An 18,311-nucleotide genomic window follows, 5' to 3' on the forward strand; every position below is an offset into this window, starting at 1 on the left:
ATTTAATTTTTCTCTGTTTTGAGTAAACGGGAAGGTGATCTTTACAGGATTAATAATTTACATTTTTATGGGAGGTTTATCCAGATATCAACATCTTTCCCACTTAATTTGTAATTATGTTTCTTGTATTTTGGAAGAGAATAATTCTGGAAAAAAATAATAATTTATTCTTGTGGATTAACTCCATTCTTCAGTGTGTTAAGCTAATAAACTTGTATTAATGCAGTAAGAATTTATTATACAAGGTCTGTCCAGAAGGTATCTATCCATGTAATACAAAAAAGAGACATTTATTGAAGAAGATACAAGATACAGGAAAGATTGTACATAGGACAATGACACCTCAGTCCCCTTCAAAGTAGGCACCTTGGGACCTCACACAGTTCTAACTGCAATCAGCTGCCGCATCGTATTTTCTTGAATCTCATCCATGGTGTGAAATTGCTTCCCTTTCAAAGGTGATTTTAGTTTTGGGAAAACCCAGAAGTCATAGGGTACTAAATCTTGGCTGTAGTGGTGCTAAGTCACCTGGGTGGTTTGATGTTTGGCTAAAAAATTCTGCAAGAGGTGGGGTGCATGAATCGGTACATTGTATTGATGAAGCTGACAATCAGCCCATAGCTGTGGCCTTCTGAATCATCCCAAAAGTTTCCACAGAGGAATGTTCAAGCTTAATGCAAAATTTGATGCAGTTGTGTTGCTCTACTCACTCATTCATTTTGAATGAGACAGCCACATGATACACATGATCACTCAGTGGTATCTACCACCCCCCACTGACTAGTATGGTGAAGTTGTCATTTTGAGCACATGTGCATTCCAGTCCACTCTCCTTAGCTGCCAGGTTATGCTGATGTCATGTAAGCTGTTCTTGTTATATTAACAATAGCTGAGGTATTCCCTGATAGACCTCATATATATAACTATATATTCTGCTATTATAATTTAAAGGAAATGTTACAAAAAGAATTTTAATAGCATCTTTGTACTAGGTAAACTTTTTAAAACTCAAGATTTATGGTATATGACAAGTGCTCCTTTGCATTACAGAATACATCTGTTGTCATGAAATTCCTTTTCAGTGTTGCTTCAAATAAACAGGCAGTGTGGTCAGAATTCACTTGCTTTTTGAACTTCAGGTCATCTCTTTTGTTATAGTACCACTGTAAACATAAATTATAGATTATACACATATGACTGACTTTTATTTATAAAAGAAAGACACATCAAAATTAACAGGAATGGCATGTTAAAATCAATTATTTAACAAAATAAATTCTGTTCTTCAATAGCAGGTCTATATGGCCATTTGTGAGCTGGACTTTATTGTGCTTAGTGCAATAAGTCATTCTTCTAGTATTCATTTTACTAATCTGTCCTTTTCTTGTCTTGACCAGTGATTTTGCATTGCATCCAAGTGACATTAAATAGCCAGAGGTTATAGAATACTATGACATGGGACATATGTGCCCAGGCATGTAATCTGTACCAGGTGTGATGTAACATACATGTAATATACAACACTTTTGTCTTGAAGCCAGAGTGAATTGTTTTTACATCCACACAGGGAACTCAGGGACAGAATCATGAGAACTTTTAAGGTAGTTAGTGAATGGGATAGAGAGGAAATACAGAAAGCTTTGAGAAAGCAGCACGTGGCCAAAAACAACAGCAGGTGTGGCCATATGGCAATCAAATTAGGAAAGGGATCCTTGCCACCCTGCCTTTCAGAAGACAGTCACACCCAGGCAGCGCTCAGGGAAGGATGATTTACTTAGTATGTTTTAAGTGTTTCATATTGCTTCTTTCACTGCTCAAACCTGAAGGGAATTTAAATCTATTGCAGTGAGTAGATATTGAAGAATTTCCTTAAACAATAAAATTAGTAACTTCTAAATGATTTCATGTCCACATTTAGAGATAACTATGGCCAAAAACACATTAATTTCTAAATAAAGCATTTGCTAAGCTGAGATTGTTTTAAAAAATGTAAAACATTATCATGTTAAAATTTAATTAGTTTATTAAAGTTTACATTATTTTATTTTAACAAAATAGTTAATAAGATTATTTATAATTTGAAATTCCCAACTTAAGCAAAGATACCCTGTAATAATGTAATTAAAATTATTTCTCAAGAAGTCCATAAGCTGCAGCATTTTCAGAAGTTCTTGAAGGGTTTTCTTTTAAAAAGAATTTCCTACAAACCTATTTTAATTCTCCGACTGGGTTTCAAAAATTTGTTTGACCTACAAAAGAACAAGGGCTGTACTATTAACATTCATTCTTAAATGTAACATTAGTATGGCACCATGTTGTGATTTCAACAACATTCTTGAGGTGTGTGTTTGTGTGTGTGTTCTAATCTGGGAAAATGTCCACACTTTATGCTTTGCCCTTTACTCTTCCTATCTTTGAGGGAAAATATGGTGTTTGTTGAGAACTTAGAGAGACCCGTGAATATTTGAATATTCGCACTGTTCTGATCTCCCTTCTGCCCATACACATCTCTATTATGGTAACAAACTATCCTATGGTCAGAATAGAGACAGTGTTCATATTTCAACTTCAAGGTCTCCGGTTTGTTTCTGCCTATTGGCAGCACCGCACTCTTACTTTCCATGACCCAGCTTTTTAATAACAGCACACAAAAAAAGATAACCAATTACTTAACCTAATGGCTAATAGTTTAAGTGTTGATTGTTTCCCTAATAGTGTTTTTTTTTCCAAATAAGATTCTTATGTCTATTTTGAATTAAGAGAAGTCATCTGTCCATGTAAGAACCATGAGCTTGTAGTCAGTTTCTTATTGAAGCACAAATATTATACTTCTGTTAAAATTAGTTTACATATATTTAACTTAGATGGCATCCACATTTTGTTGACTTGAGATAAATTTTTTCAGGGAATATGGGAATTTTTTACTTAAAAACCTGGCTTTGAACCTTTTATGATTTTAAAAATCACAAAAAATATTTAAAAAATCATAAATACCATTGCTTCTATCAATCATATGTTAAAACTATTAGTATTTTGTCACATTGCTGTCAGGGATTATCAGAATAAAACATGGCTGAAGCCTTTTTGGTCCACTTCTAATCCTTCCCATGTGAGAGTCAACTACTAAATGAGTTTGGTTATTTTCCCCCTTTCAATAAAAAAAAAATCACACACACGTATCTATCAAAAATGTATTACCTTAAGTATGAATATGTACAGTTCAAAGGTATGTGGTATAAATTATTCATGTTACTTTTTCACTTAAATTTGTTATGGTGATCAATCCTACTGACATAAAGATCTACTTCCTCCCTTTTAACTGCTGTGTAACATTACATCATATGAATTGGAAACATTTTATTTGCCTATTTCTCTGTCGATGGACATTTATGAATTCCTTTCTTCATAGCTTTTCTAGTATTCCATTATTCCCGAGATTTAAATAACATTTTTATTTAAAAAGCAGTATATTTACATACTTCAGATATAAGTTTTAGACCACTTAGCAAGTCACCCTTGAATAGTTTCAGCTGGAGATGTTTTATTTTTAAATTATGCCTCCAATATAGCAAAATGGCAAATAATTCAAGATATGATTTTTAACATCAAATGTAATTTGTTCAAAATTTACATTAATCTTTCTCATAACTAGTCACTTCCATTTTGTCTTCCTGTCATCCCATAGAATGAAAATGTAATTTCCCAGAGGCTTTAAGAATTGGGGAGTATTAAATGTAGTTGAAATTAAGTGATTAATAATTTACTTTGGGTCATGAATCAACTTCATGGGATGCTAAGGATCATTTGCGACCCCAGAAGCACTAGCGGTAACAATGCACTTTTTAAGACTCAAGAACTCTCAAAGGTTGGCTGCCCAACCTAATTAAACTTCAATCTTCTGATAGCAAATTTATTTCTTCTTTGTACAGAATGTCCTGAGATCTTCTTGACAGGAAAATGTCACTTTGCCTGACAGCTGATAGACAGGTTATGTAGCACCATAATTGGAGAGAAAAGGATAGCTTAAAGCTATTCTATTTAATGGCTGTGTGTATGGCTTTTTCTTTCTTCCTTTTTCTTTTTTTTTTTAAGGTTTCTATGACAGACAAAGGCTTTAGCAAATAGGCTCTGTGCCATTTTTTCCTGCTTCCTCCAGGGGTAATTATCTTACTCCATCAATAGTGCTGTCAGAAATTGGGCAAGTAATTCAGCATTTAAATGAACAAGCAATGTAATATTTCCTGTCTCCCAGTGGAATGCTTTGCAGCTCACATTCTTCTCTGTCACTCGCTCACTCTTGATGTATATCCCACAACCAGTCCTTGAATGCCTTCTCTCCCTTGTGTTTCATTGCAGATGTTGGCTCCGACTTGACACCTACTTCATTTGGAGTTTTATAGGACCAGCGACCTTGATAATTATGGTAAGAACTCCTAATTAACTATGTTTTCCAGGTCAAGAAATAAAGCTTTCACTATCCCTGTACTGACTATGTTTAATTTACATAGATTAATTTGGGGAAAGCCTATACTTATTTGACCCTACATAACTCAAGCAATTAGACACTCATTATAGTCTACTTTTATATCCGTAAAATACTTAACCAAAACCGCTGGGAGAAGGAAACATGCATTTGCAAGTTTATGCTCCTCCGTGGCTCCTGAGGAGCCCGAGCTTGCATAATCCATTTGGGGTTTTTTTTTGATTTTTGAATAGTGATGACTTTAGGTTTGACCAACATTACAGTTGCAAATGGATAATTTGAAGTATGAATTGAACCAAAAGTTCAAAAAATGGCAAAATAGCTTATTGATTTTTAATATAAATCTTGAAATTTTAAAATTTAAAGCAATTTCATGTAAAAATGCCACAAGCAAGCATCCTGGAGTCATTCATTTTCTTGTCATTTTTAAATACATAATATCTTGATTTCAAATATGAATTATTTATTCTCATTTATATATAATTGTTACTATCATTTACAGACTGATAATTAAAAATACAAAGTTGTTATCCATTTTTTGAAAAAATAGCCTCAGTTTTGAATAAAGTATTCAAAAGTCATTTTCTGAAATCCTTTGGGCCAGGTATATTTTGAAGTTCAGACATTTTTTTCAGGCTTTATAAAGGTGATAAGGTACATGTGCTGCATATTATATATTATTTCTGGTGGTAAATAAGCAGTTGCCCCAAATCAAACATATCAACCAATACTTGCAGGAGAGACTAGGCAAGAGTCTACAACCAGACACTAATAATTCAGCAGGAAAAAAATATGAAAAGCTGAAATAAAGACATGAAGAGCCTTATGTCCATTCAAATTAGGTCTCCCACCAACCAGGTTTCATTCAGGTTAGGTTTTTTGGCTACCCAATGAATTTTTTTTAAAACTTTTACTTTCTTATGCTTTTTAAATGTGATGACCCTATATTACTTAAAGAGCTTTTGTGGGACTTAGTATCAGATTTTCTTAGTCTCCCCAAACCCAAATTCTGGATATATAAACAATTAAGGTGATCAAGAGCAATTTGACATGGTGGTTTTCTACAATTTACATATATAAATGGTATATGGAATTTCACTGGAAGTGTTTGTTTTGTATTGTTTTAAATCATGTACTCTGTCTGACCTCAGTAATATAACAACTTCATCGCATGCCCCTTCTACTTTAATCCTGCTTGTTTTAACATGAGAATTTAACCAGAATTTTATAACCTTTTTGATCTGTTGGTTCAAAACTAGATTAATTTTAGTATTTGTATGTACTTGGCATAACAGTGCTTTGTACCTCATTGGTATTCCAATTCCCCAAACTGGCTTCTTGCCTTTACTAAAAGACTAGGCAATCATCTATGATCCAATTTCTTTAAAAGTGTAGTGAGAGCTAATTTCCCAGAACAACTCATCTGTTATGTTGAATAGACTTACTTTACTCCAGTTATGGTACATAACAGTACCTTTTACATTTCAGCTTAATGTAATCTTCCTTGGGATTGCTTTGTATAAAATGTTTCATCATACTGCCATTCTGAAACCTGAATCGGGCTGTCTTGATAATATCAAGTAAGTGATTTTTCTTTTCTTTCTTTTTTTTAAGCTGCCTTATTTTGATACACTAAACTATCCTTGCTTTTAATTGTATTGAAATTTTATAACAAAATGCTAAAAATCAGTATGTTGTCTTTGCTGAATAAAATCGTTTATTGACTATGAAGGTAACTTGATCTGCTTACTTGAAATGAGTATGATGAAGCTCTGTCTTCAAAGAAACACCCCCAACTCTGATTTACTGCATGATAAGATTTTAATATATACATTTGTTTATTTTGTTCTGAAAGCAAACATGAAGTTTCTGGATCCAGGCAGAGTATTGTTTCTTAGCACAATAAAGGCATCAGTTCCCAACAGTCCATGTCCCCATCAGAACATGTAAAGAGAGACAGATGGTGGCATCTGCGAGAACCAGAAGGGGGATACTACACCACAGAGAGGAGCCCCCTGATCATGAATCTGGGAATTTATACAGGAACTGTTATATAGACGTCCATCTCTCAGGGGAAGAGATTAATTTCTCCTCCTGAGAAAGGAGGAGAAACTTCAATTTCCTGATATATAATCAATCATTGGGAACATAAATATATGGTTCCAGGCTTTACCTCCTCTCACCTTTAAAATGTTAACCTTTTTACCTCATGGGAAGTAAATCCCTCCAGATGTCTATCACTATCTACTCAGTCACTAAATCATCTTTTAACTTCCCAGGTTTGTTTTTTAACCCAAATTCCACTTGTCTATGTGCAGAAAACCCTAGCCATGCAGATGTATGAAAATATTCACATTACTTTCCACCCTAGTAGTACTTCCTTAATACATACAAAAAAAGAAGCTAATTTACATTTTCTGAAAAGAAATATGGTTCCTTGGTATAACCAAAATATTTATCTTGTTCCTTTAGAGTCTATGATATTTAAGAAGACAAATATGTTCAGATGCATTTTATTCATTAATATATATTGTATACTAAACTGCCTTTGTGTATAATCTGTCTATGTGTTAATTTGGTTAAATGTTTGGATTTACATGAATACACTTTCTGAAATTTCCTGAGGTCACCTGTGCTTTTCATGTGTGGCTGACATTCTCCTTGAACTACTCAGATAACAGCTCTGTCACCCATTTCCCATCTTTCTACATTGAGTGCCTGACACAGTTCCTTGCCCATAGTAGAGCCTCAACAAATGTCCACAGAATAAATTAATGCATTAAAGACTTTAGTGACAAAAATATATTGAAGTTAAGTGAGTCATTTTATTGAATCAAATATCTGCCTAAATTAATTGAGGAGAGCTAAGGAATTAGAAAATAATAATATAATGAAGTAAACTAAAATCATCTACTGCAAGTAATAGTCTTTTGTAAGTCTTAATAATAGTTGAGATGATAGTCATTATGTTGTTGATTTGTGTACAATTAGACTGCCCTTCTAAAATATAGTTAAAAAACAGCCCTTGTTGGTGTGTGGCTCACTGGATTGAGCAACAACCTGTGAAACAAAGTGTCGCCAGTTCAATTCCCAGTCAGGGCACATGTCTGGGTTGCGGGCGAAGTCCCCTGTTGGGGGTGTGCAAGAGGCAACCACACATTGATGTTTCTGTCCCTCTCTTTCTCTCTCCCTTCCCTTCTGTCTAAAAATAAATAAATAAAATATTTTAAAAAATAAAACAGTTAAAAAATAAAAACAAAAATATGTAGTTTTAGTTCCTTGGACTATATGATCCTGGTAAAATTGTGTTTGGGTAAATTAAATGAATTATTTTCTTTATCACAACATACATTTACTCACTTTCATATAATTACAACATCTTAGTATCTTATTCTTTAGTATAAAACAACATAAAAGTAATTATTATCATTTGTCATGTTTTTAAAGTACTACCAAAAATAAGCAAATAAAATATTGATATTTATGTACTAGCTTTTAACATGTTCAGAATGAGAAAAAGGTCATGTACTTAGTGCAATCATGTATTTTAAAAGATAGATTTGTTCTTTCATTATTCATATATATTTCTTTAGGTAGTATGAAATAACTATGATATTACTATTTAGAAAAACAAACATACAAAAGGAAATAATTACATAGTGGAATTGATGGCATCAAGCTTTATATTTCAAATTAAAGCCTTAAATAAGAAAAATTTTATTAGAATTCTGTCTAAACTGTTCCATACTATAGAAACTTCGGAAAGTTTATTAACCTTACTGAGCCTCCCTATCCTACTTAGAATGGCATAATAATGAAACATACCCAAGCATCAAATGAGCAGAGGAAATCAAACAGCTTATGATGATGCTTTTTAAAAAGTCAATACAGTAAAGAGAGAAATTGGGTACTTTATTAGAAAAGGTATAGAAGTTAGTTTTAAGATGTAAGAAACATGAAGATGGGTATGTGAATAGGAAAGAACAAGGAATAGAGTGGGCAGCAATGTGAGAAAGGGAATCATTGTTACACTTGTGACCCGAGGAACTGTGGGAAATGAGAGCCAGAACCATGGTAAAGCAACTCTGCTGCGTTAGATTTCATGTAAGACCCTTTTCCAGAGTTACCAGAAGCCAGGCAGGAGGACCGTTTTCCACTGAGACTGGATGAGATAAATGAGTGTGGTATAGACATGTTGGAACCAGCATAAGGCAGTTAATTGAGGGATTTCTGTCTATTCCACTCTGTGAAGTAGGAAAGATGGTCATCTACAGGATATATGGGACTGTTGAAGAGAGATAATAAAAAAGGAAATATATCTTAGAACTTTCTGGAATCTGAAGGACATTTCATTTTATTTTAAATATCTTAACTATTTAAGAAGTGCTTGTAAAGAAATCAATAGGGCATAATTGATCAGGAAAGAAGAATTTAAGAAAACTAATAATGATTTTGAACATTAACCAAAGCACAGAATTTGTCATTTAAAATTTTTGAACAAAAATAAATATTTGTAGTTTTAAATGGTATGGGTGATGTGAGAATATTCTTTTTAATGGTATAAACATCATTTCTCTGGAAAGTTTTTTTTTAGTACATGAGATAAAGCATAGACATTAATAACATTTACTTGCTGTGGTTTCCTGTAATTTTATAAAGTAAGGAATAAGACAGACTACTTTGTTCAGTTTATTCAAAGAAAAGTACACCATATAAGACTTTCTAGAAGTTGTCTTTCTAAAACAATTCCTTCATTTTTCACAATCTGTATTGCTTTTACTATACATGTACTTTCACACCAAATATGTCCTCTACTGGAAATGTGTTTGCTTCTTCCTAATTCACTGCCACCCTTACCTTTTAGGCCGCCATCAACTCCTTACAGAGCCATTGCAGTGGTCTCCTCACTGCTTTCCATATATTGATTCTTGCCCCTGTCTTGATCAGCAAGAGTGATCTTTTCAAAAGTTTAAATCTGACCATGCAACTCCTTTTGGTAAAACTCTTTAGTGGCTTCCTGTTGCTCTTACATGAAAGTCCAGCTCCCCTACGATGGGCTAATAAGTGCTCTTGATCTGGTGTCCCATTCTTTCATCAGCCTCTTTTTAATCCATGTGTGCCTCTGGCCATTCTAGATGTGTTTCTTTGGCTTCATGTTTTATCCCTGCTGTGTTTCTACTGATGTTCTCATCCCTAATCCTATACCTTGCTGACTACAATTGACATAATTTAATTATCATTTAAAAAAATAGTTGAATTACATTTTAATTCCAAATTTACTTCACTCATTATAAACACATTTGATTTTAAGTACAGAATATTCATTTGGCTTGCTGGTTACTGTATTAATGCTATACTCTGGAAAAAATAAACAAATAAAGTGAATTATATAATACGATTAAAGAGAAAATGAGGTATAACAGTTTTTAAATTTTGCTGAAAATAATTAAATTTAAACAATATTTTTTACTTGCTATTTGTTTACTTGTACTTTGTCTCTTTTCTATCAAAATAGGTAATTATATTTGGAAGAATAAAATAATTCCAATCATTTAAACTTTTTGGTTGAATTTTTGACAAGTTGAAATTGGAGCTTACAGTAATCATTGCAAACTGAAATCTAATTTTGAAAATATGTATGTAAATGTGAATAAAACAATGACTGACTTGTTACCAACACAAAATTAACTTATGGTATCACTGAAGTGTTATGATATATAAAGCTTTAATTCTTGAGCAGCATTTAGGGCAATCCTGACATTTACCTTTAAAATGTAAGTGATTTCGTACTTGTCAACTACATCTACTTTTGGAAAATGTATTTAATCTCATCATAAGTATTTTGAAAACTAAAAAATAATAATAAAAGCTTTTAGGACTAAGAAAGAAAATTGGTACCTGTATGGAGGGACAAGGAATGTACTTGATATTTATCTCCTGTGTCTCTTCTTTTTCCCTTTCCCATGGACTGACTTCTGTATCTAGACTTCTGATTTTGTACTAGTCATTTTTTTTTTATCTGATCCCTCCCTGTAACTTAGGTTTTACCTGAGTGATGGGTCAGCAAACACATTGTCAGATGGTTTGATCAAACACTTTTCACTTTCTTTCTTCCCTGGGTTCTAGCAGCTAAAGGAAGACGTTAGAGAGGAGGGAATAACTATAGTGTCAGACACATTTGGGTTTCAATCTCTGTTCAGTCCTCTAAGGATTATAACAATCTCTGTTCCGTTATGGCTCTTTGTCTCAGTATCTCCTCTGCATCAGGAATAATTGTATCTACATGCTCCTAATAGAGTGGTAATTAAATACAATCATACATGTAAAGCATACAGCACATAATTTAATGCCCATATAGAATGGTTTCATTATTTTTAACACCCTATGTAGAAATGTATTGCTGCAATTGGTCCTTAGTGCTTTTCATCATGAAATTTGCTCAACCTCTTATTAAAACCCCTTTAAAAATTTACTGGCTCAGCCTTGGCTGGCGTAGCTCAGTGGACTGAGCACGGGCTGTGAACCAAAGTATCGCAGGTTCAATTCCCAGTCAGGGCACATGCCTGGGTTGCAAGCCACTGCATGTGGCAGCCACACATTGATGCTTTTCTCTCTCTTTCTCCCTCCCTTCCCTCTCTAAAAGTACATAAATAAAACCTTAAAAATAATTTACTGGCTCTGTTTACATATGGTTTTGTTAAGAAGTTGCATGACATGATTCTGTTTTTATTAAAGTCAGACTTAAACTATCATGAAGAATTGGCTTCAGGAGTGAAATGCTCATTTGATTAACAAATAGCAAGTTCTGGAGTTAGTTCTGAAGAAAAAAAAAACAACAAATGTCTTCAGTGAGCTTGGACATCTACCACATGCAAAGAAATCTAAGAAGTCTTCTGAATAACTTCAGGGAAGAATAGAAAATGCACCCATAATAACTTACTCTGTTACTCTAGAAGGTAAATTTCATTTTGAGGACTGTTTCTAAATATCGGTAGAAACAGTTAAGTCAGAATTCTATTCAGCCTGACTGGCTGTATTATATTAGTCTGTTCTGGAGTCAAGGGTTGTAGGGTTCTAAAAAAATTGAAGGCAGAAAAGCAAATTGATATAACCTTGAAAAATGCAATAATCGCACAAGAATATTTTAGCACTTTTTAAGTTTTCTACTTTAGAATAATATCTTAATAATGATCATTTATACTATTAGATAATATATTAATGTATAGCTTGCTTTTTATAATGTATCATCTTTATAGTATAGTCAGAGCAATATCCAAGAGTTGGAACCTTTTTATGAGAACAATATATCTAGTTCTGAGCTGTGTTAATAAAAATATTCATCTGCTTCAACATTTTCTGGATGTTTTGAGGAAATTATTTTTAGTAAATTCCCATTCTTTTCAAAATGTTAACTAATAATATAAAATTTTGACATATTAATTTGCATTTTTGAAAAGGAAGCTCAATATAGCCATATAATCCATAAAAAGTTAGCTTACATCTCCATTCGATTGACTGTGTTACAGTTTACCTCTCACCACTCAACCACTAAATTAAAATGAAAATTTCAGAGATTTCACATTATTTTCAATATTTAGAGGTGTGTTGAGACTGCCATCTCTCTTATAAAAAGATTATTAGGTCGACAAATCATTCTGAAGATGTGTTTTATCAAAAATTGTGTATACTACCACATGCCCATATGTACCACAAACACTTCAATTCTGGGAGTCAGAGCCTCAAATAGGTTTACTATATTTATTGTGATAAGGTAAAACAATGTTTAAGGAAATTCTGAAAATGAATATCATCTGTCAGTTTTCTTATTTTCTCCAGAAAATATCCTTGGTCTGTGGGTATATAACAGCAGAAATGCACTGTAACCTTGTCATAAATGATTCAGGTGCATTTGCAGTGTAATACAGTCCAAGCAACACTTTTTGGAACTCTCTGTGTTGTTGTGCTATTGCTAGATTTGCTTCAAACAAGGTCAGAGATTATTTAGGTAGCAGTTAATCCTTTGCTGATTAACTTAATTCCAGCATTTAACAATCATGTCTTTAGAAAATAAATTTTAGTCACTGATTCACAAATCCCAGCCTTATGCAAGTTTTACTGCAAATCTCATTGTATTATGCTATTTGGTTGCAGCTTTAAGTTTTCTGAAATGTAAAACAGGTGATCTCTTTTGGGGGCCTTTTCTTTAACATGCACTCAAATCCTCATATAACCTTTCTAGCAACCAGTGTTTTATGCGTCATCGTATTCAGTGCACTTCACACACTGGGAGCTGACTTCTGAGAAAACAAGTTTGAAGGATGACTGTTACAGGCACCCTGGAATTGCTGTTCATTATACCTTGAGATCAAATAATAGTTTCACTCATCGCCAACATAATTAGATTTATATCAGACTTAGGAGAATCGATTTTAGTCTAAGATTGAGAAAGCCTGAAACAATACCTAAGGGAAAAATAATTTTTTTATAATAAAACCAAAAAATTAGCAGCTCCTTCATCCTATGTATTTGGCTTAGACTCAGATTACCTTATATCCAAAATAAAATGTGCGTTCAGACTTTGGGAAAGGTTGAAAATCAATTTTTGTTTTTGTTTTTGTTTTTTTATGAAACCAGTGTTTCTGAAATAATTGTATACATCACAGCAGAATTAATCTAAAATAACTATTCATAAGACTCTTAGTTTCCCCCCTAAGTGGTAACATGGTAATTTTCATAAGAGTGGAAGAAATATGAGAATAACTGTGACTATATAACATTTGTTTCATATTACTTACATATTTTCCCACTATAAATGGTATTATATTACAAAGATTTCTATTTTAATTTTTAACTTTTTTTTATTGTTGTTCACAGTTGTCCCACCTTTCCCTGTTGCTCTCCCCTGCCCTGCCTCCCCCATTCCCACATCAGTCCCCCCATTGTCCATACCCATGAGTCCTCTATTCATGTTCCTTGACTTGCCTTGTCCCCTTGTTTTCTGTGTTATTCCCTGCCCCTCCCCTCTGATCACTGTCAGTGTGGTCTTTATTTCCATGTCTCTGGTTCTGTTTTGCTTTCTTGTTTGTTTTGTTGATTAGGTTCCACTTATAGATGAGATCATATAGTATTTGTTTTTCACTGCCTGGCTTGGTTTACTTAGCCTAATACTCTCTAGTTCCATCCATGCTGTCACAAAAGGTAGGAGTTCCTTCTTTCTTTCTATTGCTTAGTATTCCATTATGTAAGTGAACCATAGTTTTTTGATCCACTCATTTACTGATGGACACTTATTTTATTTAATTTTTAACTTATGATCTTTGATTTTATTGTTTATCCTTTAATTAGTCATTCATTTATTTAATAAGTAAGAAATGCTAAGATTGTGAGTATATTTTGAAGAGAATTTACAGAATTTGCTCATTTAATTTATATTGGCTATAAGGGAAAGGAGTGGAGTGTGACTGCAAGGTTTTTGACTCAGAGTACTGGGAGGGTGAAGTGTTACTACTGAAATGTGCAAAACTGTAGGACAAAACACATTAGGGGTTGATCAGAAGGGAGTGGGTGCAACCTAACTTTTAAACACTTAATAAACACTGCATTGTAAATGCTGAGTAGGCAGTTGAAATAGCGAAAGCTGGAGACTTAAATTTGGTGTCCTCAACTGTATAGATTGAATTTGATCTGATTTAATTTTGTATTTAGTGTTTGCTTTGTATTTATTTTTAGTATTGCTTTCATTTTATATATTATTATCATCTTCTATAATGGTAAATGATTCTTCTTTTAAAATTTATGACTCATATATTTCCTTTAAAACCTTGACACAGAGATAATTGAAAAAGTAATAATAGTAAAAGCGGTATGCAGATATGGCAAAAAATTGAGAGTGACTTTGTCGCCAGATTGTTTCTCTCACTGGAGTGTATGTTTCTGTGAAGATGGCCCCTGCTGATCCACACAGTAGCTTGAATTACAATGACAGTGGTGATTTACGGAAAATCAAGTCAAAAGATAGGTGGTTCCAGTGCTGGTTCAGTGCCTCAGTGGTGTCAGTCAGGACCAAAACTCTTTCTATTTTTTATCATTTCCCCCATGTTTGCTGTTGTCATTCACTGTGTCACCTTGAGGTCCAAAGATGGCGCCCTCAGCTCACGGCATCATTCCTTCAGCTGCATTCACAAGCAGGAAAGAAGAGAGAAAAAAAAGGCCTCTTTTCCTAAGCTTTTCTTCATGGATTTTTCTTCCATGATCACAGTGGGAAATACTTCCCAGAAGCTCCTTGCTAGCATCACATGTCTGGATCACATCACCATCTGTCATTGCAAGAGTTTGGGAAGAGAGCATGTTCTGGCAAAGGGAACAGGCTCAAACCCCTGTGGAGAGAAATAAGCCAGTCTCAACATTTGCAGAGCTCAGGGCAAGAGTACAAAATTGTAAACAAAACATGCTCTAATCTCTGACAGATATACCTTAAAAACCAGTTGGAAAATCAGGTCTAAATTTGGAATCCTTGGACTCCTCAGTTTTATACCAGGATGTGGCCCCTGGTTCAATACCCTTCTTTGTTCTCCTCCTACCCCCAGTTCTATCCCATACTATATGACACGTGGGTCCTCACACACAGGCATGCGGACATGGACACTCCCGCCTGTATATCTAACTTCTGACCATCCCTTCCACAAACAGCTGCCCCTTGGCTACTCCTCAAGTATAGCAGTACAGGAACTGACTATTTTCTTGGAAGAGTGGGTCAGGGTAGATTTATTTAAAAAATATTTTATTTTATTTTAAAAGATAGACACATAAAATACAAATACCAAGTATGGAAATCTTTGGTGATGCTAACTTTTAGAGATCTTGAAGAGAGTGCAAAGTAGATTTAGAAAGAGTAGCCAGTGGAATTGAAAGAAAGCTTGATCTGGAAGTTGGGTGAACCAAGCATTTTAATTAAAATGGGGATTTAGGCTTGACCACTGGATTTAACAACAGGAGGCTCTATGCATTTGACAATTAGCTGTTTTGGTAGAGTGGTTGATGAAACCTTATTATTTTGATACCTTTGATATCTCAGAACCAACCATTTACCTAGCTCTGTCCCTAAAAATAAAATAGGTTACATTGCAAATAAAATGGAAAGAGAGATGTTAAACACTACATGTAAAAGCAACTCTTTTCAGATTTTTTTCTGTAAATAAAGGTTGAAATAAAGTAGCTAGAAGAACAAACTGGGTCATCTTGACTCTTTAGTTTTTTGTTTTTGTTTGGTTGATTGTTTCAATTTTAGCCTAAGAGACAATACAGCCTTTTTAAATCTTGTATGAATGCACAAGTGGTGTTGACAGGAGAAGGGACAATTGCATGGTGTCTACAGGTGAGTAGGCAAGGGAGGGTGAGATCTAATGTACAAGTGAAGACTGGTCTTAGATATTAAATAAGAAGGAGAACAGACAAGACAGTTCATCCTTATGTGATGAAATTATGACTGGGTTATGATAATTTACTGAGCAGCAGATATTTTCCTTTAAAGCCATGTGATAAATTATCATGACTCAGAAGCAGCAAGTATTTGTCGTGTTCAGAAACATTTATCTACCTGGAAAGAAAGTTACATAATCTTAAAAAAATGTAACATTATTACAAGAATTTTTAATCCTCTATTTTATATATATATGTGTGTGTACACACACAGGTCATAAACTCAATATTCTGTTTATAAGATCTATCCATATCTATGTGTGTATGTATTATATTATATAATATATACTATATATAATGCATATGCTTTTCATAAATGCAAATGCCCAAATACCTTATTAACAAGTAAACATGTTATATTTGATACATATTTATTAATATTTATGTGTAATTTCATGAATTTAAGAGACAAAAAATAGGTTATACAGTTTGCAGAAGAATTAGTCATTGATAAAAATTATCCAAGCAACAAAATTCCTGAAAAAATGTTACAAAATCAAGCCTAAGTTTCTCTTGTGAATATGCTACTATGGATATGGCTATATAATGAAAATGTAATGAAGTCTTATGAAAATGAAAATATTTAATTACTGTAATTAATTTGTCTTTAAATTCTTTGTGAGGTATAACTCGTTTTGGTGTTTTAAATCACTTATTTATATAATTTTAAAAATTAATGGGCCTTGGCTGGTGTGGCTCAGTGGATTGAATGCCAGCCTGCAAACCAAAAGGTTGCTGATTGGATTCCTGGTCAGAACACATGCCTGGGTTGCAGGCCAGGTCCCCAGTAGAGGGCGTGTGAGTGGCAACCACACATTGGTTTCTCTCCCTCTTTTTCTCCCTCCCTCTCCTTCCCTGTAAAATTAATAAATAAAATCTTTTAAAAAATTTTTAAATTAATGGAAGAACCATAATAGTTCAGATTTTGAAACAAAAAAAAATTTAAACTTACTGTTTTTATTTTTTTGGTTTATTTTTAACAGGTAACTGCTATTTATTTTCCTTGGATTTTAAACATTTTACTAAAGATTAAAATCAGCTACATATCTTTAATAATACCATTTAATTCTATTTGGTAAAATTAATTCTTACACACTATGGGTGAAACTTAAAAATATTATCCTAAAATTATTTCATAACACTTAATTTAATATGGTTTCAGCTTATAAATAATTACACAAGGAATGAGTAGATTGAAAACTTACAATCCAAATATAAATAAAGGAATTTGAATCATTTTTAAATTATTTCCAAGCAGATCATTTTAAATATATAAGCCATTTTTTTACTCAGTGATTATTTAAGATCATAATTTTTCAAAGTCTTCAATGAGTGAAGTGCACAGCAAATCTCATTGATACCATCATCCTCTTGTGGTTTTAGAGAGTTTGCCTTGGTTACTGTAATCAGAAACAACTAGAAATAGATTTTTGCTAACATAGCTTTGTTTAAAGTGATAGAAATTAATTTAAATTAAAATTTTTATTTCACATAATGATTATATGTTTATAACATTTTCTGAAAATTGACCAAAACTTACTGATTTTATGATTTTGTTGTGAGAAACTTTGAACAGGTAATGTTGGGCTGAAAAGATTTTAGCCCCCAAATTTTAATCAACTCACGTTTTGGATGCCTTTTGGAGATATTTAAAGTAAAATTGTTTGGGTAATAAGTTAAATATTGTGTTGTATTTTGAGTCACATACTATAAGTAAAAATTTAGTCATAAGTTCTGAAACAAAAGATAGATACTCCCTGGTTCTGCCCCCAAGCCAACTGTAATTGCTGTACATAATCAAACATCAATTTGAAATGGTATGTCTTGTTTCTGTTGAAAGTATGTAAAAAACAATGACAAATAGTTAGTTTACTGAACTTTTACCATGTGCAAGGCACAATTCTCAGTCCTTTACAATTGGAAATGTAATCTTTGCTATAGCCATTAGAGGTTTCTAAGAGGGTGATTAATGCACCTCAAGACCTCACTGCTAGTGTTCCAACAGGCAATCTGGCTTCAGAGTCCATTTTCTTAACCATTCCTATGTACTCTTTGTCCTATCACATTGCACATCTGTAAGTAAATTAAGTTGTTTAATTTTAAAATACACAATTTCATCTTCATTACACATCAGTTTGGACAGAACACATGCTTAATCTTTAAATCCCAATATCAATTGGATTACATGATTACTAGGGGCCCCATTTTTAAAACCCTTAATACTTTAAGTTATGAACTATAAAGACAAGCTAGCAAAATGCAATTGTCAGAACTTTTCCTGTCATATTAGTCTTTTCAGGATTAGAGATAAAAATTTTGGAACTACTGAATGCTGCTACCCAAGAAGAAT

The 18,311-nt window shown here is 33.2% G+C and overlaps 1 protein-coding gene across 13 annotated transcripts in view; it reads left to right on the plus strand.

The window, feature by feature from the left end:
* ADGRL3 (adhesion G protein-coupled receptor L3) overlaps positions 1-18,311 on the plus strand; it is a 761,150-nt gene that overhangs the window by 685,327 nt on the left and 57,512 nt on the right. For all 13 annotated transcript variants that reach the window (XM_045834530.1, XM_045834518.1, XM_045834519.1 and 10 more), the window contains 2 exons: positions 4,357-4,423; positions 5,972-6,063. In XM_045834530.1, coding sequence (XP_045690486.1) covers positions 4,357-4,423; positions 5,972-6,063 — 159 coding nt within the window. The remainder of the gene's footprint in view (positions 1-4,356; positions 4,424-5,971; positions 6,064-18,311) is intronic.

The sequence above is a fragment of the Phyllostomus hastatus genome, unplaced genomic scaffold, assembly GCF_019186645.2.
Source record: "Phyllostomus hastatus isolate PE091 unplaced genomic scaffold, TTU_PhHast_1.1 phas_contig_196, whole genome shotgun sequence".
NCBI lineage: Eukaryota > Metazoa > Chordata > Mammalia > Chiroptera > Phyllostomidae > Phyllostomus > Phyllostomus hastatus.